Here is a 25,049-nt window from a genome sequence, read left to right as displayed (position 1 = left end):
TTTGGCCATATACTACATCTGGTGCAGGCTTAGCCTGTGTCACCCAAGTGCATTTAACCATCAACAGTCTGATTATTTTTTGGCCATATACTACATCTGGTGCAGGCTGAGCCTGTGTCACCCAAGTGCATTTAACCATCAACAGTGTGGTTATTTTTTGGCCATATATTACATCAGGGGCAAGTTGAGCCTGTCACCCAGCGCCTAAAAAATAGACCTGACATTTCTATTCAACCAAATCTGCACAGTTTTAGCTGGTCAAGTTATTTGTAGTGACCGTAAAAGCAGACTTTTTGTTCTGGGTTGAAAAAGCATTCCCAAATTTGCCATTCTGAAAATAACTAGTTTGTGGTATTTGAGGCCTACTTGAAATCTATCCCAAAAAGAAAATCTTACATTGAAAGTATTGATAGTGTCATTCAGAAAAACCTAAGACACACGCTAGCGTGCTGATAGAAGTGTCATTCTGTTATTAAACCTATAACTGTCACACAGCGCAAAAAAAAACAGGTCTCACATCTCTATTCAACCAAATCTGCACAGTTTTAGCTGGTCAAGTTATTTGTAGTGACCGTAAAAGCAGACTTTTTGTTCTGGGTTGAAAAAGCATTCCCAAATTTGCCATTCTGAAAATAACTAGTTTGTGGTATTTGAGGCCTACTTGAAATCTATCCCAAAAAGAAAATCTTACATTGAAGGTATTGATAGTGTCATTCAGAAAAACCTAAGACACACGCTAGCGTGCTGATAGAAGTGTCATTCTGTGATTAAACCTATAACTGTCACACAGCGCAAAAAAAAACAGGTCTCACATCTCTATTCAACCAAATCTGCACAGTTTTAGCTGGTCAAGTTATTTGTAGTGACCGTAAAAGCAGACTTTTTGTTCTGGGTTGAAAAAGCATTCATAAATTTGCCATTCTGAAAATAACTAGTTTGTGGTTTTTGAGGCCTACTTGAAATCTATCCCAAAAAGAAAATCTTACATTGAAGGTATTGATAGTGTCATTCAGAAAAACCTAAGACACACGCTAGCGTGCTGATAGAAGTGTCATTCTGTGATTAAACCTATAACTGTCACACAGCGCAAAAAAAAACAGGTCTCACATCTCTATTCAACCAAATCTGCACAGTTTTAGCTGGTCAAGTTATTTGTAGTGACCGTAAAAGCAGACTTTTTGTTCTGGGTTGAAAAAGCATTCCCAAATTTGCCATTCTGAAAATAACTAGTTTGTGGTATTTGAGGCCTACTTGAAATCTATCCCAAAAAGAAAATCTTACATTGAAGGTATTGATAGTGTGATTCAGAAAAACCTAAGACACACGCTAGCGTGCTGATAGAAGTGTCATTCTGTGATTAAACCTATAACTGTCACACAGCGCAAAAAAAAAACAGGTCTCACATCTCTATTCAACCAAATCTGCACAGTTTTAGCTGGTCAAGTTATTTGTAGTGACCGTAAAAGCAGACTTTTTGTTCTGGGTTGAAAAAGCATTCCCAAATTTGCCATTCTGAAAATAACTAGTTTGTGGTATTTGAGGCCTACTTGAAATCTATCCCAAAAAGAAAATCTTACATTGAAGGTATTGATAGTGTGATTCAGAAAAACCTAAGACACACGCTAGCGTGCTGATAGAAGTGTCATTCTGTGATTAAACCTATAACTGTCACACAGCGCAAAAAAAAAACAGGTCTCACATCTCTATTCAACCAAATCTGCACAGTTTTAGCTGGTCAAGTTATTTGTAGTGACCGTAAAAGCAGACTTTTTGTTCTGGGTTGAAAAAGCATTCCCAAATTTGCCATTCTCAAAATTGTGGTGAACGGGAACAATGAGGAAAACATCTAATAAGGGACGCGGACGTGGACATGGTCGTGGTGGTGTTAGTGGACCCTCTGGTGCTGGGAGAGGTCGTGGCCGTTCTGCCACAGCCACACGTCCTAGTGAACCAACTACCTCAGGTCCCAGTAGCCAGCAGAATTTACAGTGATATTTGGTGGGGCCCAATGCCGTTCTAAGGATGGTAAGGCCTGAGCAGGTACAGGCATTAGTCAATTGGGTGGCCGACAGTGGATCCAGCACATTCACATTATCTCCCACCCAGTCTTCTGCAGAAAGCGCACAGATGGCGCATGAAAACCAAGCCCATCGGTCTGTCACATCACCCCCATGCATATCAGGGAAACTGTCTGAGCCTCAAGTTATGCAGCGGTCTCTTATGCTGTTTGAAGACTCTGCTGCCAGGGTTTCCCAAGGGCATCCACCTAGCCCTTCCCCAGGGGTGGAAGAGATAGAATGCACTAACGCACAACCACTTATTTTTCCTGATGATGAGGACATGGGAATACCACCTCAGCACGTCTCTGATGATGATGAAACACAGGTGCCAACTGCTGCGTCTTTCTGCAGTGTGCAGACTGAACAGGAGGTCAGGGATCAAGACTGGGTGGAAGACGATGCAGGGGACGATGAGGTCCTAGACCCCACATGGAATTAAGGTCGTGCCACTGACTTTCACAGTTCGGAGGAAGAGGCAGTGGTGAGACCGAGCCAACAGCGTAGCAAAAGAGGGAGCAGTGGGCAAAATCAGAACACCCGCCGCCAAGAGACTCCGCCTGCTACTGACCGCCGCCATCTGGGACCGAGCACCCCAAAGGCAGCTTCAAGGAGTTCCCTGGCATGGCACTTCTTCAAACAATGTGCTGACGACAAGACCCGAGTGGTTTGCACGCTGTGCCATCAGAGCCTGAAGCGAGGCATTAACGTTCTGAACCTTAGCACAACCTGCATGACCAGGCACCTGCATGCAAAGCATGAACTGCAGTGGAGTAAACACCTTAAAAACAAGGAAGTCACTCAGGCTCCCCTGCTACCTCTTCTGCTGCTGCCGCCTCGGCCTCTTCTGATGCTGCTGCCGCCGCCTCGGCCTCTTCTTCCGCCTCTGGAGGAACGTTGGCACCTGCCGCCCAGCAAACATGGGATGTACCACCAACACCACCACCTGCGTCACCAAGCATCTCAACCATGTCACACGGCAGCGTTCAGCTCTCCATCTCACAAACATTTGAGAGAAAGCGTAAATTCTCACCTAGCCACCCTCGATCCCTGGCCCTGAATGCCAGCATTTCTAAAGTACTGGCCTATGAAATGCTGTCATTTAGGCTGGTGGACACACACAGCTTCAAACAGCTCATGTCACTTGCTGTCCCACAGTATGTTGTTCCCAGCCGCCACTACTTCTCCAAGAGAGCCATGCCTTCCCTGCACAAACAAGTGTCCGATAAAATCAAGTGTGCACTGCGCAACGCCATCTGTGGCAAGGTCCACCTAACCACAGATATGTGGACCAGTAAGCACGGCCAGGGACGCTATATTTCCCTAACTGCACACTGGGTAAATGTAGTGGCGGCTGGGCCCCAGGCGGAGAGCTATTTGGCGCACGTCCTTCCGCCGCCAAGGATCGCAGGGCAACATTCTTTGCCTCCTGTCTCCTCCTCCTCCTACTCAGCTTCCTCCTCCTCTTCTTCCACCTGCTCATCCAGTCAGCCACACACCTTCATCACCAACTTCAGCACAGCACGGGGTAAAAGTCAGCAGGCCATTCTGAAACTCATATGTTTGGGGGACAGGCCCCACACCGCACAGGAGTTGTGGCGGGGTATAGAACAACAGACCGACGAGTGGTTGCTGCCGGTGAGCCTCAAGCCCGGCCTGGTGGTGTGCGATAATGGGCGAAATCTCATTGCAGCTCTGGGACTAGCCGGTTTGATGCACATCCCTTGCCTGGCGCATGTGCTGAATTTGGTGGTGCAGAAGTTCATTCGCAACTACCCCGACATGTCAGAGCTGCTGCATAAAGTGCGGGCCGTCTGTTCGAGCTTCCGGCGTTCACACCCTGCCGCTGCTCGCCTGTCTGCGCTACAGCGTAACTTCGGCCTTCCCGCTCACCGCCTCATATGCGACGTGCCCACCAGGTGGAACTCCACCTTGCATATGCTGGACAGACTATGCGAGCAGCAGCAGGCCATAGTGGAGTTTCAGCTGCAGCACGCACGGGTCAGTCGCACTGCGGCTCAGACCCACTTCACCACCAATGACTGGGCCTCCATGCGAGACCTGTGTGCCCTGTTGCGCTGTTTCGAGTACTCCACCAACATGGCCAGTGGCGATGACGCCGTTATCAGCGTTACAATACCACTTCTATGTCTCCTTGAGAAAACACTTAGGGCGATGATGGAAGAGGAGGTGGCCTAGGAGGAAGAGGAGGAAGAGGGGTCATTTTTAGCACTTTCAGGCCAGTCTCTTCGAAGTGACTCAGAGGGAGGTTTTTTGCAACACCAGAGGCCAGGTACAAATGTGGCCAGACAGGGCCCACTACTGGAGGACGAGGAGGACGAGGATGAGGAGGAGGTGGAGGAGGATGAGGATGAAGCATGTTCACAGCGGGGTGGCACCCAAAGCAGCTCGGGCCCATCACTGGTGCGTGGCTGGGGGGAAACACAGGACGATGACGATACGCCTCCCACAGAGGACAGCTTGTCCTTACCTCTGGGCAGCCTGGCACACATGAGCGACTACATGCTGCAGTGCCTGCAAAACGACAGCAGAGTTGCCCACATTTTAACGTGTGCGGACTACTGGGTTGCCACCCTGCTGGATCCCCGGTACAAAGACAATGTGCCCACCTTACTTCCTACACTGGAGCGTGATAGGAAGATGCGCGAGTACAAGCGCACGTTGGTAGACGCGCTACTGAGAGCATTCCCAAATGTCACAGGGGAACCAGTGGAAGCCCAAGGCGAAGGCAGAGGAGGAGCAAGAGGTCGCCAACGCAGCTGTGTCACGCCCAGCTCCTCTGAGGGCAGGGTTAGCATGGCAGAGATGTGGAAAAGTTTTGTCAACACGCCACAGCTAAGTGCACCACCACCTGATACGGAACGTGGTAGCAGGAGGCAACATTTCACTAACATGGTGGAACAGTACCTGTGCACACCCCTCCACGGACTGACTGATGGTTCGGCCCCATTCAACTTCTGGGTCTCCAAATTGTCCACGTGGCCAGAGCTAGCCTTTTATGCCTTGGAGGTGCTGGCCTGCCCGGCGGCCAGCGTTTTGTCTGAACGTGTATTCAGCACGGCAGGGGGCGTCATTACAGACAAACGCAGCCGCCTGTCTACAGCCAATGTGGACACGCTGACGTTCATAAAAATGAACCAGGCATGGATCCCACAGGACCTGTCCATCCCTTGTGCAGATTAGATATTAACTACCTCCCCTTAACAATATATTATTCTACTCCAGGGCACATCCTCATTCAATACTATTTTTAATTTCATTTTACCATTATATTGCGGGGCAACCCAAAGTTGAATGAACCTCTCCTCTGTCTGGGTGCCGGGGCCTAAATGTGTGACAGTGGCCTGTTTCAGTGGTGGCTGACGTGAAGCCTGATTCTCTGCTATGACATGAAGACAGATTCTGCGCTGACATAAGGCCAGATTCTCTGTTACAGGACCGCTCTCCTCTGTCTGGGTGCCGGGGCCTAAATGTGTGACAGTGGCCTGTTCCAGTGGTGGGTGACGTGAAGCCTGATTCTCTGCTATGACATGAATACAGATTCTGCGCTGACACAAGGCCAGATTCTCTGTTACGGGACCTCTCTCCTCTGCCTGGGTGCCTGGGCCTAAATGTGTGACAGTGGCCTGTTCCAGTGGTGGGTGACGTGAAGCCTGATTCTCTGCTATGACATGAAGACAGATTCTGCGCTGACATAAGGCCAGATTCTCTGTTACAGGACCGCTCTCCTCTGTCTGGGTGCCGGGGCCTAAATGTGTGACAGTGGCCTGTTCCAGTGGTGGGTGACTTGAAGCCTGATTCTCTGATATGACATGAATACAGATTCTGCGCTGACATGAAGCCAGATTCTCGGTTACGGGACCTCTCTCCTCTGCCTGGGTGCCTGGGCCTAAATGTGTGACAGTGGCCTGTTCCAGTGGTGGGTGACGTGAGGCCTGATTCTCTGCTATGACATGAATACAGATTCTGCGCTGACATAAGGCCAGATTCTCTGTTACGGGACCTCTCTCCTCTGCCTGGGTGCCTGGGCCTAAATGTGTGACAGTGGCCTGTTCCAGTGGTGGGTGACGTGAAGCCTGATTCTCTGCTATGACATGAATACAGATTCTGCGCTGACATAAGGCCAGATTCTCTGTTACGGGACCGCTCTCCTCTGTCTGGGTGCCGGGGCCTAAATGTGTGACAGTGGCCTGTTCCAGTGGTGGGTGACGTGAAGCCTGATTCTCTGCTATGACATGAATACAGATTCTGCGCTGACATAAGGCCAGATTCTCTGTTACGGGACCTCTCTCCTCTGCCTGGGTGCCTGGGCCTAAATGTGTGACAGTGGCCTGTTCCAGTGGTGGGTGACGTGAAGCCTGATTCTCTGCTATGACATGAATACAGATTCTGCGCTGACATAAGGCCAGATTCTCTGTTACGGGACCGCTCTCCTCTGTCTGGGTGCCGGGGCCTAAATGTGTGACAGTGGCCTGTTCCAGTGGTGGGTGACGTGAAGCCTGATTCTCTGCTATGACATGAAGACAGATTCTGCGCTGACATAAGGCCAGATTCTCTGTTACGGGACCTCTCTCCTCTGCCTGGGTGCCTGGGCCTAAATGTGTGACAGTGGCCTGTTCCAGTGGTGGGTGACGTGAAGCCTGATTCTCTGCTATGACATGAAGACAGATTCTGCGCTGACATAAGGCCAGATTCTCTGTTACGGGACCTCTCTCCTCTGCCTGGGTGCCTGGGCCTAAATGTGTGACAGTGGCCTGTTCCAGTGGTGGGTGACGTGAAGCCTGATTCTCTGCTATGACATGAATACAGATTCTGCGCTGACATAAGGCCAGATTCTCTGTTACGGGACCGCTCTCCTCTGTCTGGGTGCCGGGGCCTAAATGTGTGACAGTGGCCTGTTCCAGTGGTGGGTGACGTGAAGCCTGATTCTCTGCTATGACATGAATACAGATTCTGCGCTGACATAAGGCCAGATTCTCTGTTACGGGACCTCTCTCCTCTGCCTGGGTGCCTGGGCCTAAATGTGTGACAGTGGCCTGTTCCAGTGGTGGGTGACGTGAAGCCTGATTCTCTGCTATGACATGAATACAGATTCTGCGCTGACATAAGGCCAGATTCTCTGTTACGGGACCGCTCTCCTCTGTCTGGGTGCCGGGGCCTAAATGTGTGACAGTGGCCTGTTCCAGTGGTGGGTGACGTGAAGCCTGATTCTCTGCTATGACATGAAGACAGATTCTGCGCTGACATAAGGCCAGATTCTCTGTTACGGGACCTCTCTCCTCTGCCTGGGTGCCTGGGCCTAAATGTGTGACAGTGGCCTGTTCCAGTGGTGGGTGACGTGAAGCCTGATTCTCTGCTATGACATGAATACAGATTCTGCGCTGACATAAGGCCAGATTCTCTGTTACGGGACCGCTCTCCTCTGTCTGGGTGCCGGGGCCTAAATGTGTGACAGTGGCCTGTTCCAGTGGTGGGTGACGTGAAGCCTGATTCTCTGCTATGACATGAAGACAGATTCTGCGCTGACATAAGGCCAGATTCTCTGTTACGGGACCTCTCTCCTCTGCCTGGGTGCCTGGGCCTAAATGTGTGACAGTGGCCTGTTCCAGTGGTGGGTGACGTGAAGCCTGATTCTCTGCTATGACATGAAGACAGATTCTGCGCTGACATAAGGCCAGATTCTCTGTTACGGGACCTCTCTCCTCTGCCTGGGTGCCTGGGCCTAAATGTGTGACAGTGGCCTGTTCCAGTGGTGGGTGACGTGAAGCCTGATTCTCTGCTATGACATGAAGACAGATTCTGCGCTGACATAAGGCCAGATTCTCTGTTACGGGACCGCTCTCCTCTGCCTGGGTGCCTGGGCCTAAATGTGTGACAGTGGCCTGTTCCAGTGGTGGCTGACGTGAAGCCTGATTCTCTGCTATGACATGAAGACAGATTCTGCGCTGACATAAGGCCAGATTCTCTGTTACGGGACCTCTCTCCTCTGCCTGGGTGCCTGGGCCTAAATATGTGACAGTGGCCTGTTCCAGTGGTGGGTGACGTGAAGCCTGATTCTCTGCTATGACATGAAGACAGATTCTGCGCTGACATAAGGCCAGATTCTCTGTTACGGGACCGCTCTTCTCTGCCTGGGTGCCTGGGCCTAAATGTGTGACAGTGGCCTGTTCCAGTGGTGGCTGACGTGAAGCCTGATTCTCTGCTATGACATGAAGACAGATTCTGCGCTGACATAAGGCCAGATTCTCTGTTACGGGACCGCTCTCCTCTGTCTGGGTGCGGGGCCTAAATGTGTGACAGTGGCCTGTTCCAGTGGTGGGTGACGTGAAGCCTGATTCTCTGCTATGACATGAAGACTGATTCTGCGCTGACATGAAGCCAGATTCTCTGCTATGGCATGAAGAGACTGATTCTCTGCTGACATGAAGCCAGATTCTTTGCTATGGCATGAAGAGACTGATTCTCTGCTGACGTGAAGCCAGATTCTCTGCTATGGGACCTCTGTCCAATTGATATTGGTTCATTTTTATTTTTTAAATTTAAATTTAAATTCATTTCCCTATCCACATTTGTTTGCAGGGGATTTACCTACATGTTGCTGCCTTTTGCAGCCCTCTAGCTCTTTCCTGGGCTGTTTTACAGCCTTTTTAGTGCCCAAAAGTTCAGGTCCCCATTGACTTCAATGGGGTTCGGGTTCGGGACGAAGTTCGGTTCGGGTTCGGATCCCGAACCCGAACATTTACGGGAAGTTCGGCCGAACTTCTCGAACCCGAACATCCAGGTGTTCGCTCAACTCTATTTATGAGCTGTTTCTAATTCAGAGATAAAAATTATGAGATAAAGTGAAAAAAAGAAGCTCACAGCTAGGCCAGAGATTAACCAAATCAAAAATTGCCCCTGAAGGTGTGGAAAGTCTATAAAGGGGTTGTCTCACTTTAGCAAATGACAAGGCACTTACTAATATATTGTGAATGTCCATATTGCCTCCTTTTCTGGCTTGATTCATTTTTCTAATACATTATACACTGCTTATATCCAGAGGTTATGATTATGACCACCATGTAATGCAGCTGTGGTGGCTGGGCTTAAACACTTAGGAAAAAGCACTGGACTCTCTAGTGGCTGGGACCATAGTTGCGTGCATAAGCCTTTTTATCAATTTATCAATCTACCTATATTTATCTATTTAATTGTAGTTGGTATCAAACCTAAATAGATTGTGAATGTTTTTTATTTATACACTGGCAAGACTGCATTAGCCAAAAATGTGGCATATAAGAACACACATTTTTAGTGCATGATGTTTACATCCAAATAAAGTTGTAATCTTGGTATAATACAAATTTTATGATAGCATTTGTAATGCTGGGTTTACATATTCAGGTATTTTTATGCAGTTTTTGATGCCAAAGCCAGGAGGGATAATAAACAGGTGATATATAAAAAAGAAGGCTGAGTCTTAATCCTCCTTTTGAATGATCCTCTGGCTTTGGCTTCAAATACTGCATAAAAAAACCTAAGTGTGTAAACCCAGCCTCACGTTTGCCTAATGGCTGCTGTAATTCTTTATTCCAACTATCCATGACTCAATGAGGTGAGTCATCTACAGCTAACCATAGTGTGTTTTTGATAAAAAACAAAACAAAACTGTGCAATATGACATACTGTAGTGCTGTGATGAAATGTATTTTATTGTTTTATTTTTAGTTGTTCCTTGGAGCCATTTTCAAGTTCTCCATGGCTCCCTCAAGCCTAGTTGTAAGTTACAACTAGCACTATATGTCTGCTAGCTGCCCATGCACATCCTGGAGCTATGCCCCTGCTGGTATTGCCAGATGCATATATGAACTTTGACAATCCATCAAGGCCTTTATGCTTCAAAAAGGCACACATGTTTTGAGCAAGCATGGTGATGTGACTTAGGCTGGGTTCAGACCTGAGCGTATTTGATATGCGCGTTTAACGCGCGTTTTTGTCGCGCGTTTTTATGCGCGTTTTTTTGCAATAGTAAACGCGCGTTTGACGCGCGTTTGTGTGATTGACTGCAGTGTCCTATGGCCACAAACGCGCGTCAAAACGCCCCAAAGAAGCTCAAGAACTTGTTTGAGCGTAGGGCGTTTTTCAGCGCGTTCAAACGCGCTGTAAAACGCTCAAGTGAGAACCAGGGCCATAGGGAAGCATTGGTTTTCATGTGTTGAGCGTTTTACAGCGTGTTTGAATGCGCTGTAAAACGCTCAAGTGTGAACCCAGCCTTACTGTAGATTTCTTATAATTGACACCAGAAACTTGAATAAATTAGAGTTCAAATCTACGCTAGTTCATAGTTGACACAGATTTGCATTTTTGGCACATGGATTACCTGAAGATGCATCAAACTTAATAAAAGGCCTCTTCATAAATTTGGTGCATGTTACTCCAGTGTTTTTTATTTTCTAATTGACACTGGTGTATGAAATACCCTATTGTGTCAATGACCATGAATGTATTTGACATCTTTCAGTATTGCTTGGACATGATTGTAGAGAGGTCTAGAGGAGTCCGATGCTCTTTAGAAGTAAAACTCTGAATAGTCCATACCACAAGTGCACATCCCCTTTCCCCCATTTTCCATAGGGCAAACAACATACAACAAATAAACAAACCTAGGGCAAATCATGTTTTGAGTTGCATAGGTGTTATAAACCAGGACAAATCCTAAAAGTAAACCATAATAGAATATCAGATTTACCTCCTTGTAGCCTTGATTTCTCATGATGTTTGTATACTCCATACTTAGTTGACATTCCAATATCAGATAGAAGAGACAGTTGGTCCATAACATCTTTGGTTGCCCAGTCTGGCAGAGTATAATTGTGAATTTGCTATAATAAATGGACATCAATTTAAGTGTAATTTATTTTAGATTCAATTTGCACCAATATGTCCTCTTCATTTTTGTGAAAGGGCCATACTGTTTCCAATTAGTACTACCGTAAAATGTCTGCATGTAGTAATAGTGTAATAGTGACAATGCCCAGATAACACTGCTACTGTTTACATAATAAGTAAATAATAGTGATGAACGAGCAACAAAGCATTCGGGTGTTCGGCCCAAACACATTTCTATATTCGTGTGCTCGGCCGAGTATACAGGGAGTGCAGAATTATTATTTATTTTTACCAGTGAAACCAATATAACATCTCAACATTCACAAATATACATTTCTGACATTCAAAAACAAAACAAAAACAAATCAGTGACCAATATAGCCACCTTTCTTTGCAAGGACACTCAAAAGCCTGCCATCCATGGATTCTGTCAGTATTTTGATCTGTTCACCATCAACATTGCGTGCAGCAGCAACCACAGCCTCCCAGACACTGTTCAGAGAGGTGTACTGTTTTCCCTCCTTGTAAATCTCACATTTGATGATGGACCACAGGTTCTCAATGGGGTTCAGATCAGGTGAACAAGGAGGCCATGTCATTAGATTTTCTTCTTTTATACCCTTTCTTGCCAGCCACGCTGTGGAGTACTTGGACGCGTGTGATGGAGCATTGTCCTGCATGAAAGTCATGTTTTTCTTGAAGGATGCAGACTTCTTCCTGTACCACTGCTTGAAGAAGGTGTCTTCCAGAAACTGGCAGTAGGACTGGGAGTTGAGCTTGACTCCATCCTCAACCTGAAAAGGCCCCACAAGCTCATCTTTGATGATACCAGCCCAAACCAGTACTCCACCTCCACCTTGCTGGCGTCTGAGTCGGACTGGAGCTCTCTGCCCTTTACCAATCCAGCCACGGGCCCATCCATCTGGCCCATCAAGACTCACTCTCATTTCATCAGTCCATAAAACCTTAGAAAAATCAGTCTTGAGATATTTCTTGGCCCAGTCTTGACGTTTCAGCTTGTGTGTCTTGTTCAGTGGTGGTCGTCTTTCAGCCTTTCTTACCTTGGCCATGTCTCTGAGTATTGCACACCTTGTGCTTTTGGGCACTCCAGTGATGTTGCAGCTCTGAAATATGGCCAAACTGGTGGCAAGTGGCATCTTGGCAGCTGCACGCTTGACTTTTCTCAGTTCATGGGCAGTTATTTTGCGCCTTGGTTTTTCCACACGCTTCTTGCGACCCTGTTGACTATTTTGAATGAAACGCTTGATTGTTCGATGATCACGCTTCAGAAGCTTTGCAATTTTAAGAGTGCTGCATCCCTCTGCAAGATATCTCACTATTTTTGACTTTTCTGAGCCTGCCAAGTCCTTCTTTTGACCCATTTTGCCAAAGGAAAGGAAGTTGCCTAATAATTATGCACACCTAATATAGGGTGTTGATGTCATTAGACCACACCCCTTCTCATTACAGAGATGCACATCACCTAATATGCTTAATTGGTAGTAGGCTTTCGAGCCTATACAGCTTGGAGTAAAACAACATGCATAAAGAGGATGATGTGGTCAAAATACTCATTTGCCTAATAATTCTGCACGCAGTGTAATGGAAGTCAAGGGAGACAACCAGGCACCCCCTGCTCTGAAGACAGAAACACCACCTAAATGGATTGGGAACACCATGGGGATGATGTCTGGATGCATCTTGGACTCCCAGGTCGCTGCTGGGAACCATGTTGTCCGATTTGTACACCACTTTTACAGACTGACAAAAATACGCACAGAACCCCCCCCAAAAAAATAATCTATTTTACAGTATATTCTGCCCTATCAGCTTTCGATGTTCTTTTCTGCACCTACCATGGTGATCACGGGTAGAGTTGAGCAGACACATGGATGTCCGGGTTCGGCAGGTTCGGCCGGACTTGAAAAAAAAAATTCGGGTTCGGGATCCGAACTTGACCCCGAACCCCATTGAAGTCAATGGGGACCTGAACTTATGAGCACTAAAATGGCTGTAAAAATGTCATGGAAAGAGCTAGAGGGCTGCAAAAGGCACCAAAATGTCCTTAAGAGCATGGCAAATGCTCTGCAAACAAATGTGGATAAGGAAATGAATTAAAAAAAACATAAAATACCTTAAAAAAATAAAAATTAGGAATGATGTAAGAGGAAGAGGTTCAGGAGGCGGTGAATGGGTGGATGTTGCCGTGTAGGCTCACGTGGCGGTCTAGGTGGAAGCGGCGGCGAAGGAGGAATAGGTAGCCAACACAGATGTGTGTTATTTTGAATTTTTACATAGCGGTATTCCCCAAAATATTGGGACATATAAAAAATAAAAAAAAAGGAATAAGTGCACTTGAGTACAAGGATGGATGGTTGAGGCTGTTAGAACTGTCTATTTTGCACAAGGTACAGACAGGTCCTGAGGGATCCAAGCCTGGTTCATTTTAATGAACGTGAGCTTGTCCACGTTGGCTGTGGACAGGCGGCTGCGTCTGTCTGTAATGACGCCTCCTGCCGTGCTAAATACACGTTCAGAGAGTACACTGGCTGCAGGGCAGGCCAGTACCTCCAAGGCATACAGGGCAAGCTCTGGCCATGTGGACAATTTGGAGACCCAGAAGTTGAATGGGGCAGAACCATCGGTCAGTACGTGTGGGAGTGTGCACAGGTACTGTTCCACCATGTTGTACAAATGCTGCCTCCCGCTAACATGCTCCATATCAGCAGTTGGGGCCGGTTGTTGCGGCGAGGTGACAAAGCTTTTCCACATGTCGGCCATGCTAACCCTGCCTTATGAGGTGCTGGCGCTGACATAGCTGCATTGGCGACCTCTTCCTCCTCCCTTGCCTTCACCTTGTGCTTTCACTTGTCCCCCGGCGTCAGTCGGGAATGCTCTCAGAAGCGCATCTAACAGTGTGCGCCTGTAGTCGCGCATCTTCAGATCACACTCCAGTGAGGGAATTAAGGACGGCACATTGTCTTTGTAACGGGGATCCAGCAGGGTGGCCACCCAGTAGTTAGCACACGTTAAAATGTGGGCAATTCTGCTGTCGTTGCGCAGGCACTGCAGCATGTAGTCGCTCATGTGTGCCAGGCTGACCAGAGGTAAGGACAAGCTGTCCTCTGTGGGAGGCGTATCGTCTGCATCCTCTGTATCCCCCCAGCCACGCACCAGTGATGGGCCCTAGCTGCGTTGGATGCCACCCCGCTGTGAACATGCTTCATCCCCATCCTCCTCCTCCTCGTCCTCCAGTAGTGGGCCCTGGCTGGCCAAATTTGTACCCGGCCTCTGCTGTTGCAAAAATCCTCTTTGAGCCACTTCTAAAAGACTGGCCTGAAAGTGTTAGAGATGACCCCTCTTCCTCCTCCTCGTCCTGGGCCACATCCTCTTCCATCATCGCCCTAAGTGTTTTCTCAAGGAGACATAGAAGTAGTATTGTAACGCTGATAACGGCATCATCGCCACTGGCCATGTTGGTGGAGTACTCGAAACAGCGCAACAGGGCACACAGGTCTCACATGGAGGCCCAGTCATTGGTGGTGAAGTGGTGCTGTTCCGCAGTGCGACTCACCTGTGTGTGCTGCAGCTGAAACTCCACTATGGCCTGCTGCTGCTCACACAGTCTCTCCAGCATGTGCAAGGTGGAGTTCCACCTGGTGGGCACGTCGCATATGAGGCGGTGAGTGGGAAGGCCGCTGTAAAGCAGACAGCCGAGCAGCAGCAGGATGAGAACGCCGGAAGCGCGCACAGACGGCCCGCACTTTACGCAGCAGCTCTGACATGTCGGGGTAGTTGTGAATGAATTTCTGCACCACCAAATTCAGCACATGCGTCAGGCAAGGGATGTGCGTCAAACTGGCTAGTCCCAGAGCTGCAACGAGATTTCGCCCATTATCGCACACCACCAGGCCGGGCTTGAGGCTCACTGACAGCAACCACTCGTCGGTCTGTTGTTCTATACCCCACCACAACTCCTGCACGGTGTGGGGCCTGTCCCCCAAACACATCAGTTTCAGAACGGCCTGCTGACGTTTACCCCTGGCTGTGCTGAAGTTGGTGGTGAAGGTCTGTCGATGACCGGATGAGGAGGTGGTAGAAGAGGTGGAGGAAGCCGAGTAGGAAGAGGAGGCAAAGAATGATGCCCTGTGATCCTTGGTGGCGGAAGGACGTGCGCCAAACAGCTCTCCGCCTGGGGCCCAGCCGCCACTACATTTACCCAGTGTGCAGTTAGGGAGATATAGCATCCCTGGCCGTGCTTACTGGTCCACGTATCTGTGGTTAGGTGGACCTTGCCACAGATGGCGTTGCGCAGTGCACACTTGATTTTATCCGATACTTAGTTGTGCAGGGAGGGCACGGCTCTCCTGGAGAAGTAGTGGCGGCTGGGAACGACGTACTGTGGGACAGCAAGCGACATGAGCTGTCTGAAGCTGTCCATCTCTACCAGCCTGAATGACAGCATTTCAAAGGCCAGTAGTTTAGAAATGCTGGCATTTAGGGCCAGGGATCAAGGGTGGCTAGCTGGGAATTTACGCTTTCTATCAATGGTTTGTGAGATGGAGAGCTGAACGCTTCCATGTGACATGGTGGAGATGCTTGGTGACGGAGGTGGTGTTGTTGGTGGCACATCCTCTGTTTGCCGGGAAGCAGGTGCCAACGTTCCTCCAGAGGCGGAGGAAGAGGCCAAGGCAGCAGCAGAAGAGGGAGCAGGAGGGGCCTGAGCCCTTTCTTGGTTATGAAGGTGCCTACTCCACTGCAGCCCGTGTCTCGCATGTAGATGCCTGGTCATGCAGGTTGTGCTAAGGTTCAGAACGTTAATGCCTCACTTTGGTCTTGTCGTCAGCACATTGTGTGAAGTGCCATGCCAGGGAACTCATTGAAACTGCCTTTGGTGTGCTCGGTCCCTGGTGACGGTGGCCAGTAGCAGGCGAACTGTTTTGGCGACGGCTGCTCTGCTTTTGCACCCTCCTCCCGCTTTTGCTTCGCTGTTGGCTCGGTCTCACCACTGCCTCTTCCTCCGAACTCTGAAAGTCAGTGGCACCTTCATTCCATGTGGGGTCTAGGACCTCATCATCCCCTGCATCGTCTTCCACCCAGTCTTCCTCCCTGACCTCCTTTTCGGTCTGCACACTGCAGAAAGACGCAGCAGTTGGCACCTGTGTTTCGTCATCATCATCAGAGACGTGCTGAGGTGGTATTCCCATGTCCTCATCAGGAAACATAAGTGGTTGTGCGTCAGTGCATTCTATTTCTTCCACCCCTGAGGAAGGGCTAGGTGGATGCCCTTGGGAAACCCTGCCAGCAGAGTCTTCAAACAGCATAAGAGACTGCTGCATGACTTGAGGCTCAGACAGGTTCCCCGATATGCACGTGGGTGATGTGACAGACTGATGGGCATGGGTTTCAGGCGCCACCTGTGCGCTTTCTGCAAAAGATTGGGTGGGAGATAATGTGAACGTGCTGGATCCACTGTCGGCCACCCAATTGACTAGCGCCTGTACTTGCTCAGGCCTTACCATCCTTAGAATGGCATTAGGCCTGACCAAATATCGTTGTAGATTCTGGCGGCTACTGGGACCTGAGGTAGTAGGTTCAGTGGGACGTGTAGCTGTGGGAGAACGGCCACGTCCTCTCCCTGCACCAGAGGCTCCACCAACACCACCACGACCATGACGGCATCCCTTATTAGTTGTTTTCCTCATAGTTAGCGTTCACAAAGCAAAGTAAAAAGTGGTTAAGTCTGTTAAAAATAATTAACCGCCAATAAAAACCCTGATGTAGGGTATTGCACTCAATTATTATTTTTTTAACTCTATATGACAGCGGTATTTGTGGCCTAAATTTCACAGTAATTTATGCACGTCTAATCCCAGATGTGCAGTATATCAGAGGGATTTTTCACCCCAGTAAGCACAAAGCCGTATTTGTGGCCTAAATGTGACACTCACTTATGCACGTCTAATCCCAGATGTGCACTATATGAAACAGATGTATTTTTTTCACCCCAGTAAGAAAAAAGCTGTATTTCTGGCCTGAATGTGACACTCACTTATGCACGTCTAATCCCAGATGTGCACTATATGAAACAGATGTATTTTTTTCACCCCAGTAAGAAAAAAGCTGTATTTCTGGCCTGAATGTGACACTCACTTATGCACGTCTAATCCCAGATGTGCACTATATGAAACAGATGTATTTTTTTCACCCCAGTAACCAAAAAGCTGTATTTCTGGCCTAAATGTGACACTCCCTTATGAATGTCTAATCCCAGATGTGCACTATATGAAAAAGATGTATTTTTTTTCACCCCAGTAAGCAAAAAGCTGTATTTCTGCCCTAAATGTGACAGTAACTTATGCACTTCTTATCCCAGATGTGCAGTATATTAGAGGGGTTTTTTACCCCAGTAAGCACAAAGCCGTATTTCTGGCCTAAATGTGACAGTCACTTATGCACGTCTAATCCCAGATGTGCAGTATATTAGAGGGTTTTTTCACCCCAGTAAGCACAAAGCCGTATTTCTGGCCTAAATGTGACACTCACTTATGCACGTCTAATCCCAGATGTGCACTATATGAAACAGATGTATTTTTTTCACCCCAGTAAGCAAAAAGCTGTATTTCTGGCCTAAATGTGACACTCACTTATGCACGTCTAATCCCAGATGTGCACTATATGAAACAGATGTATTTTTTTCACCCCAGTAAGCAAAAAGCTGTATTTCTGGCCTAAATGTGACTCACTTATGCACGTCTAATCCCAGATGTGCAGTATATCAGAGGGTTTTTTCACGCCAGTAAGCACAAAGCCGTATTTCTGGCCTAAATGTGACACTCACTTATGCATGTCTAAACCCAGATATGCACTATATGAAACAGCATTTTTTTCACCCCAGTAAGCAAAAAGCTGTATTTCTGGACTTGCAGACATGCAGATAGCCTGTGCTGGTGCACTATCGTTGCACAAAATCGCTGCCGATTATGTATTGATATTGACTAACTGAAGGAAAAAAAGTTTGTTTTCAGTAGTAGTTGGCTCAGGGCAGGCTTAAAAAAATTGTGCACTGCACCCACAAAACACATTTGCTGTAGATCGCTGAGTAAAGAAGTAGTTCTGAATCTTCATAAGATATATCCCTGGTCTCTCCCTCACAGCAGCTGCAGCCTCTCCCTACACTAATCCGAGCAGAGTGACGGGCGGCGCTACGTGACTCCAGCTTAAATAGAGGCTGGGTCACATGCTGCAGTTGGCTAATCACAGCCATGCCAATAGTAGGGGCAAGTAGTATGACGCTTGTTGATTGGCTGCTTTGCAGCCTTTCAAAAAGCGCCATAAAAATCGCCGAACACCGAACCCAAACTTTTACGTAAATGTTCGGGTCCGGGTGCCGAAAACCCTAAAGTTCGGTACGAACCCGAACTTTACAGTTCGGGTTCGCTCAACTCTAATCACGGGTAACGGGGATTCAGGGTTCGATGCCGGAGAGGGAGCTTGAGAAAGGGATACCACATCCAAGGGAGGTCAATGGCTGAAATTTTTCATAATTATGAACCACCCAGAGAGGGTGGGTCAAGTTATTAAATCACAAAATTCCAAGGAAGGCAGCAGGCGCGCAGCAATTTCCCACTCCCGACTCGGGGAGGTACTGATGATAAATAACAATACAGGACTCTTAACTTCCTGTTATTGGAATGAGTAATACACAATTACAGGGAATGTCACTGCGGTATTTAGGATGAGAAAATGTTATACAAGAGAGGCCCTGCTGACGCTCTGTTGACTCTAGATAACTTCTGCCTGATCGCACGTGTCCGTGACGTCCACGATCCATTTTGATATCTTCCCTATCAACTTTCAATGTTCTTTTATGTGCCTAACATGGTGACCACCGGTAAAGGGGAATCATTGTTCGATTTTAGGTGCGGGCCTGCTGGTGAGCTGACCCTGTAAAACATTAAATGCGAGGGCCTGCAGTTGAGCTGGCCCTGTAAAACATTATATGCGAGGGCCTGCAGTTGAGCTGGCCCTGTAAAACATTATATGCGAGGGCCTGCAGTTGAGCTGACCCTCTAAAACATTAAGGGCGACAGCCTGCTGGTGGGCTGACGCTCGAAAACATTATATGCGAGTGCCTGCTGTTAAGCTGATGCTCTAAAACATTATATGCGAGTGCCTGCTGGTGAGCTGATGCTCTAAAACATTATATGCGAGTGCCTGCTGCTGAGCTGACTCTCTAAAACATTAGGGGCGAGGGACTGCTACTGAGCTAACCCTGTAAAACATTATGGGCGAGGGCCTGCTGGTGAGCTGATCCTGTAAAACATTATATACGAGGGCCTGCTGCTGAACTGACCCTCTAAAACATTATTTGCGAGGGCCTGCTGCTGATCTGACCCTCTAAAACATTAGGGGCGAGAGCCTGCTGCTAAGCTGACGCTCTAAAACATTATATGCGAGTGCCTGCTGGTGAGCTGATGCTCTAAAACATTATATGCGAGTGCCTGCTGGTTAGCTGACGCTCTAAAACATTATATGCGAGTGCCTGCTGGTGAGATGACCCTATTAAAAAAAAAATTGAGTGGAGGGAATATATACAATCTGGAGGAGGAGGAGAAAACAAGATTCAACCATATACTTTTTTTTAAGGTGGAAAAGGTGCATGGGAATACACTACAGTGAATTGAGTAAATTCTAAATGATAGATTGAAATTGCCTTTATGTTCATCATCAGCTAAGCTCTCCTCTGGTGGAGTTGAGAAGTCAGGGGCAATCCAGGCCTTGTTCATTTTTATCTGAGTCAACCTGTCATCATTGCCAGTGGACAAGCAGATACGCTTATCTGTTATAATGCCACCAGCAGCACTAATTACACGCTCAGACAAAACGTTGGCGGCAGGGCAGGCCAGCACCTCCAAGACGTAGAGCGCAAGTGCCACGTGTCTAGCTTGGACACCCAGTAGTAGTAGTTGTAAGGCACTGAGGGATCATTTAGGACAGGTTGCCTAAGGAAGTACGAACTGCCGCCAGCGTTGTCAGATGGAAAACTTTGGAGCAATCTCTCAACAAGTACCTTCTGGTATTGTACCTTTTACTCATCCTCTCCACCACAGGAATGAGAGATGAGAAGTTCTCTTTGTAGCGGGGGTTGAAAAGGGTGAACACCCAGTAATCCGTGTTATCTAAAATGCATATAATGCGAGCGTTGCGGGAAAGGCAGCCTAACATGAAGTCAGCCATGTGTGCCAGAGTACCAACAGGCAAGATGTTCATCAGGATGACTCTCCATCTCCTCATCCTCCTCCTCCTCCTCTGCCCTTCCAAGCTGAACAAATGGAATTAAAGTTCCATGGGTACTACTGTCACGGATGAAGTTGCAGATAGCTGGAACTTATAAATAAACGACTGACTGGCTTGATCCCAAACTAAGGATCATATGAGTGAGCACTTGAAAACCCTAAGAGCTCTGCCTGACTGCTATGCACATTCAAGGGTCTCAATGGTAGACGATTGCGTGCCCACATACCTAAGACTGTGTGACACCTGAAAACCCTATAATAGTGAGGGAACACGACCACCGGCTCCCTGCACTTAATACGGACTGACTCAGGGTCACCTAGAATCAAGCCAGCAAGGAAACACAATAAAGGAAAAGACTTATCTGAGCAAACAGCAGCAGCAGCCTCCAGCTATGAACACTTCATCCAGGAAGTAGTATAAACCGCAAAGTGAGGCAGTATGGGAGGGAATATAAAGGAAGACGATTAGTCTAAATAAGTGACACCTGGCAGAAGGAAAGGAGATGACAAAGTGAAACCAAAACAAAGAACGTCATGCAAGAGGTAGAGACAAACGTCTGTCAGACCTTCTCACAGAACTGGCAGTGACAACTACCCTCTGTAGCAGCTCCTCCTCTTCTTCATTGTCCAATTCGTGCTGAGAAGATGAACTGAGGGTGGGCTGGCTATCACCCTGTGTAATGTCCTCCCCCATTTCCTCGTCTGCTATATTCAGAGCGGCGTCCTTAATTGTGAGCAGCGATGAGTAGACACAGCAGTGGGATGGTTACGCTGATAATAGCGTTATCGCCACTAACCATCTGTGTGGATTCATCAAAGTTTTTTAAAACCTCACAGAGGCCTGCCATCAATGCCAACTCCTCGCTTGTGAATAGTGGCAGTTGACTCGAAAGGCGACGACCATGTTGCAGCTGGTATTTCATAACTGCCCTCTGCTGCTCACAAAGCCTGGCCAACATGTGGAACGTAGCGTTCCAGCGCATGCTCACGTCGCACAACAGTTTGGTGAGCTGGAGGTCACAAGCGCTGCTGCAGCGTTGACAGACCGGCTGAAGCTGTGGATGACTTGCAGAAATGGTCACACCCACGGCACACCTTCACTGGTAGCTCTGGCAAATTGGGGTAGGTTTTGATAAACCGCTGAACCACTAAGTTTAAGACGTGGGCTAGGCATGGGATGTGTGTCAGGTTGCCGAGCTCCAAAACCGCCACCAAGTTACGGTCATTGTCAGACACAATCATGCCTGGTTGTAGGTTGAGTGGCGAGAGCCACAGCTCGGTCTGGTCCCTTATACCCTGCCACAGCTCTGCGGCAGTGTGCTGTTTGTCCTTTAAACAGATTAACTTCAGCACGGCCTGTTGACGCTTACCCACAGCAGTGCTACACTGCTTTCAGCTAGCGACTGATGGCTGACTGCTGCTGGAGGTGGAAGTGGAGGAGGAGGCGGCAGAGGAGGAGAAGTGGGGGTTGGAGCCAGTAACATAGCTGCTGGCGTAGACCCTGATGGACGTAGGGCCCGCAATCCTGCGCCGCCCAGCTAAGATGGACATGAAGCTGGGTACGGTGGATGTTTTTATTTTTTCTAGTGCACTTGCAGCAGCCACAGTTTCATTGCGCCCAGGGCCACGGCCTCTGCGTGCACCATCACCATCACGCCCACTTCCCCGTCCCTTAGTGCTCGCCTTCTTCATATTAATGGTTTGTCACTAGATGTGGCGCAGATTGTTTTACAGTCCGCTAAAGACACCGTTTTCTGATGCAGGACAGTATGTGTCACAGAAATCCACAAAATATGGACACTATATTAGGCCCAGATTATTGGAATTTGCCCTAAAGAAACAGTTTTCGGATGGCATACTGTATATGTCACAGAAACCCACAAACTATGGACCGTAGATTAGGTCCAGATTATTGGAATTTGCAATACAAACTGTTTTCGGATGCAGGACAGTATATGTCACAGAAACCCACAGAATATGGACACTATATTTGGCCCAGATTAGTTAAATTTGCCATAAAGAAACAATTTTCGGATGGCGTACTGTATATGTCACAGACCACTACAGAATATGGACACTATTTTAGACCCAGATTTTTGGAATCTGCGGTACAGACACTGTTTTCTGATGTAGTTTATATTTATATTTTCCCCTATATCTGGGCCTGACAACCACACAAGGTGTTGAAGCGCAGATCACACAATTCACGGATTACACCGTTGACAGCAAAAATGTGGATAGATTATGGGAAAAAAAATTGTGTTTTCTGTATTATCATTTTTTCCCTATATCTGGGCCTGACAACCACACAAGGTATTGAAGCGCTGATCACACAATTCACGGATTACACCGTTGACAGCAAAAATGTGGATTATGGGAAAAAATTATTGTTTCCACTAATATTCTTCCTATCTCTGACACACAGAAGGTATTGCTGCACAGATGTCACAAGTCACTGCAGACACCTTCTATATAGCAAAAGAATCGCTATTTTGCAAAGTATAAAAAAAATATTTGAGTACTACTTTGCACAATTAAATTGTTGCCACCACACACAATAGTCTTTAAAAGTACTTTTGGGTCTTTGAAACCTTATTCACTGGAATATATTGCAATCACAAGCTCCCTACACTATCTGTCCCTTCCAAAGCGCAGCTCTCCCTAACTCGCAATGAGCCAAACCCGCGTCATCGGTGCTATATAGCATCCGATGACGCATTCCGGCCAGCCAATCACTGTAATACCAGCAGCCAACATGGCTACTGGCATTACAGTGATGGCAGTACTTACCTGCACATTTATTGGCTGCTTAGCAGCCATGAAACGTGCGGGAAGGAGACTCGGCCGAGTACCACCATATGCCGAGCATAGTGATGCTCGAGCCGAACAGGTATTCGGCCGAGCATGCTCGCTCATCACTAGTAAATAAAATAGTATTTAAAAAGGATTTCTGAAACAGCGACACATCTGTCCATAGACAGTAGTTCAGCAGTAGTTCAGCCCTATTCACTTTGAAGATTTGAAGATGTGGAGCTGTTTCTGAAAAAAATAAAAATAAAATTCAGATCCTTTACACTAATCCTGGACATCCCCTTGAAGTTTAAGACGAGAGGTTTAGATGAGGCTGCATGGCTACATATGGTGGGGATGATGGGGTGGTAAGTAGAGTTCATAAATTATAATTGTTCATTATGCCCGTTCTACAGGGTGGGCCATTTATATGGATACACCTTAATAAAATGGGAATGGTTGGTGATATTAACTTCCTGTTTGTGGCACATTAGTATATGCGAGGGGGGAAACTTTTCAAGATGGGTGGTGACCATGGCGGCCATTTTGAAGTCGGTCATTTTGAATCCAACTTTTGTTTGTTCAATAGCAAGAGGGTCATGTGACACATCAAACTTATTGGGAATTTCACAAGAAAAACAATGGTGTGCTTGGTTTTAACGTAACTTTATTCTTTCATGAGTTATTTACAAGTTTCTGACCACTTATAAAATGTGTTCAATGTGCTGCCCATTGTGTTGGATTGTCAATGCAATCCTCCTCTCCCACTCTTCACACACTGATAGCAACACCGCAGGAGAAATGCTAGCACAGGCTTCCAGTATCCGTAGTTTCAGGTGCTGCACATTTCGTATCTTCACAGCATAGACAATTGCCTTCAGATGACCCCAAAGATAAAAGTCTAAGGGGGTCAGATCGGGAGACCTTAGTGGCCATTCAACTGGCCCACGATGACCAATCCACTTTCCAGGAAACTGTTCATCTAGGAATGCTCGGACCTGACACCCATAATGTGGTGGTGCACCATCTTGCTGGAAAAACTCAGGGAACGTGCCAACTTCAGTGCATAAAGAGGGAAACACATCATCATGTAGCAATTTCGCATATCCAGTGGCCTTGAGGTTTCCATTGATGAAGAATGGCCCCACTATCTTTGTACCCCATATACCACACCATACCAACAATTTTTTTTATTCCAACAGTCTTGGAGGGATCTATCCAATGTGGGTTAGTGTCAGACCAATAGCGGTGGTTTTGTTTGTTAACTTCACCATTCACATAAAAGTTTGCCTCATCACTGAACAAAATCTTCTGCGTAAACTGAGGGTCCTGTTCCAATTTTTGTTTTGCCCATTCTGCAAATTCAGTGTGCCGATCTGGGTCATCCCAGTTGAGATGCTGCAGTAGCTGGAGTTTGTAAGGGTGCCATTTGTGAGTAGCTAATATCCGCCGAAGGGATGTTCGACTAATGCCACTCTCCAATGACATGTGGCGAGTGATACGCTGTGGGCTCTTGCTGAATGAAGCTAGGACAGCCACTGATGTTTCTTCATTAGAGACATATTTCATGCGTCCACATTTTGGCAAATCCAACACTGAACCAGTTTCACGAAACTTAGCAAGCAGTTTGCTAACTGTAGCATGGGAGATGGGTGGTCTCGTAGGGTGTCTTGCATTGAAATCTGCTGCAATGACCCGGTTACTGCGTTCACCAGACATCAACACAATTTCTATCCGCTCCTCACGTGTTAATCTCGGCGACATGTCAATGGCTGTAAACAAAGAGAAACTTGTAAATAACTCATGAAAGAATAAATTTACGTTAAAACCAAGCACACCATTGTTTTTCGTGTGAAAATCCCAATAGGTTTGATGTGTCACATGACCCTCCTTCTATTGAAAAAACAAAAGTTGGATTCAAAATGGCTGACTTCAAAATGGCCGCCATGGTCACCACCCATCTTGAAAAGTTTCCCCCCTCACATATACTAATGTGCCACAAACAGGAAGTTAA

At 47.4% G+C, this 25,049-nt stretch overlaps 1 protein-coding gene across 2 annotated transcripts in view; it reads right to left on the bottom strand.

Annotated features, from left to right (window-relative positions):
• LOC121001747 (prostatic acid phosphatase-like) overlaps window positions 1-25,049 on the bottom strand; it is a 211,476-nt gene that overhangs the window by 46,009 nt on the left and 140,418 nt on the right. For both annotated transcript variants that reach the window (XM_040432942.1, XM_040432943.1), the window contains exon 7: window positions 10,807-10,939. In XM_040432942.1, the coding sequence (XP_040288876.1) occupies window positions 10,807-10,939 (133 nt within the window). The remainder of the gene's footprint in view (window positions 1-10,806; window positions 10,940-25,049) is intronic.

This window comes from Bufo bufo, chromosome 5 (assembly GCF_905171765.1).
Source record: "Bufo bufo chromosome 5, aBufBuf1.1, whole genome shotgun sequence".
NCBI lineage: Eukaryota > Metazoa > Chordata > Amphibia > Anura > Bufonidae > Bufo > Bufo bufo.
This window is presented reverse-complemented; position numbering and strand designations above follow the sequence as displayed.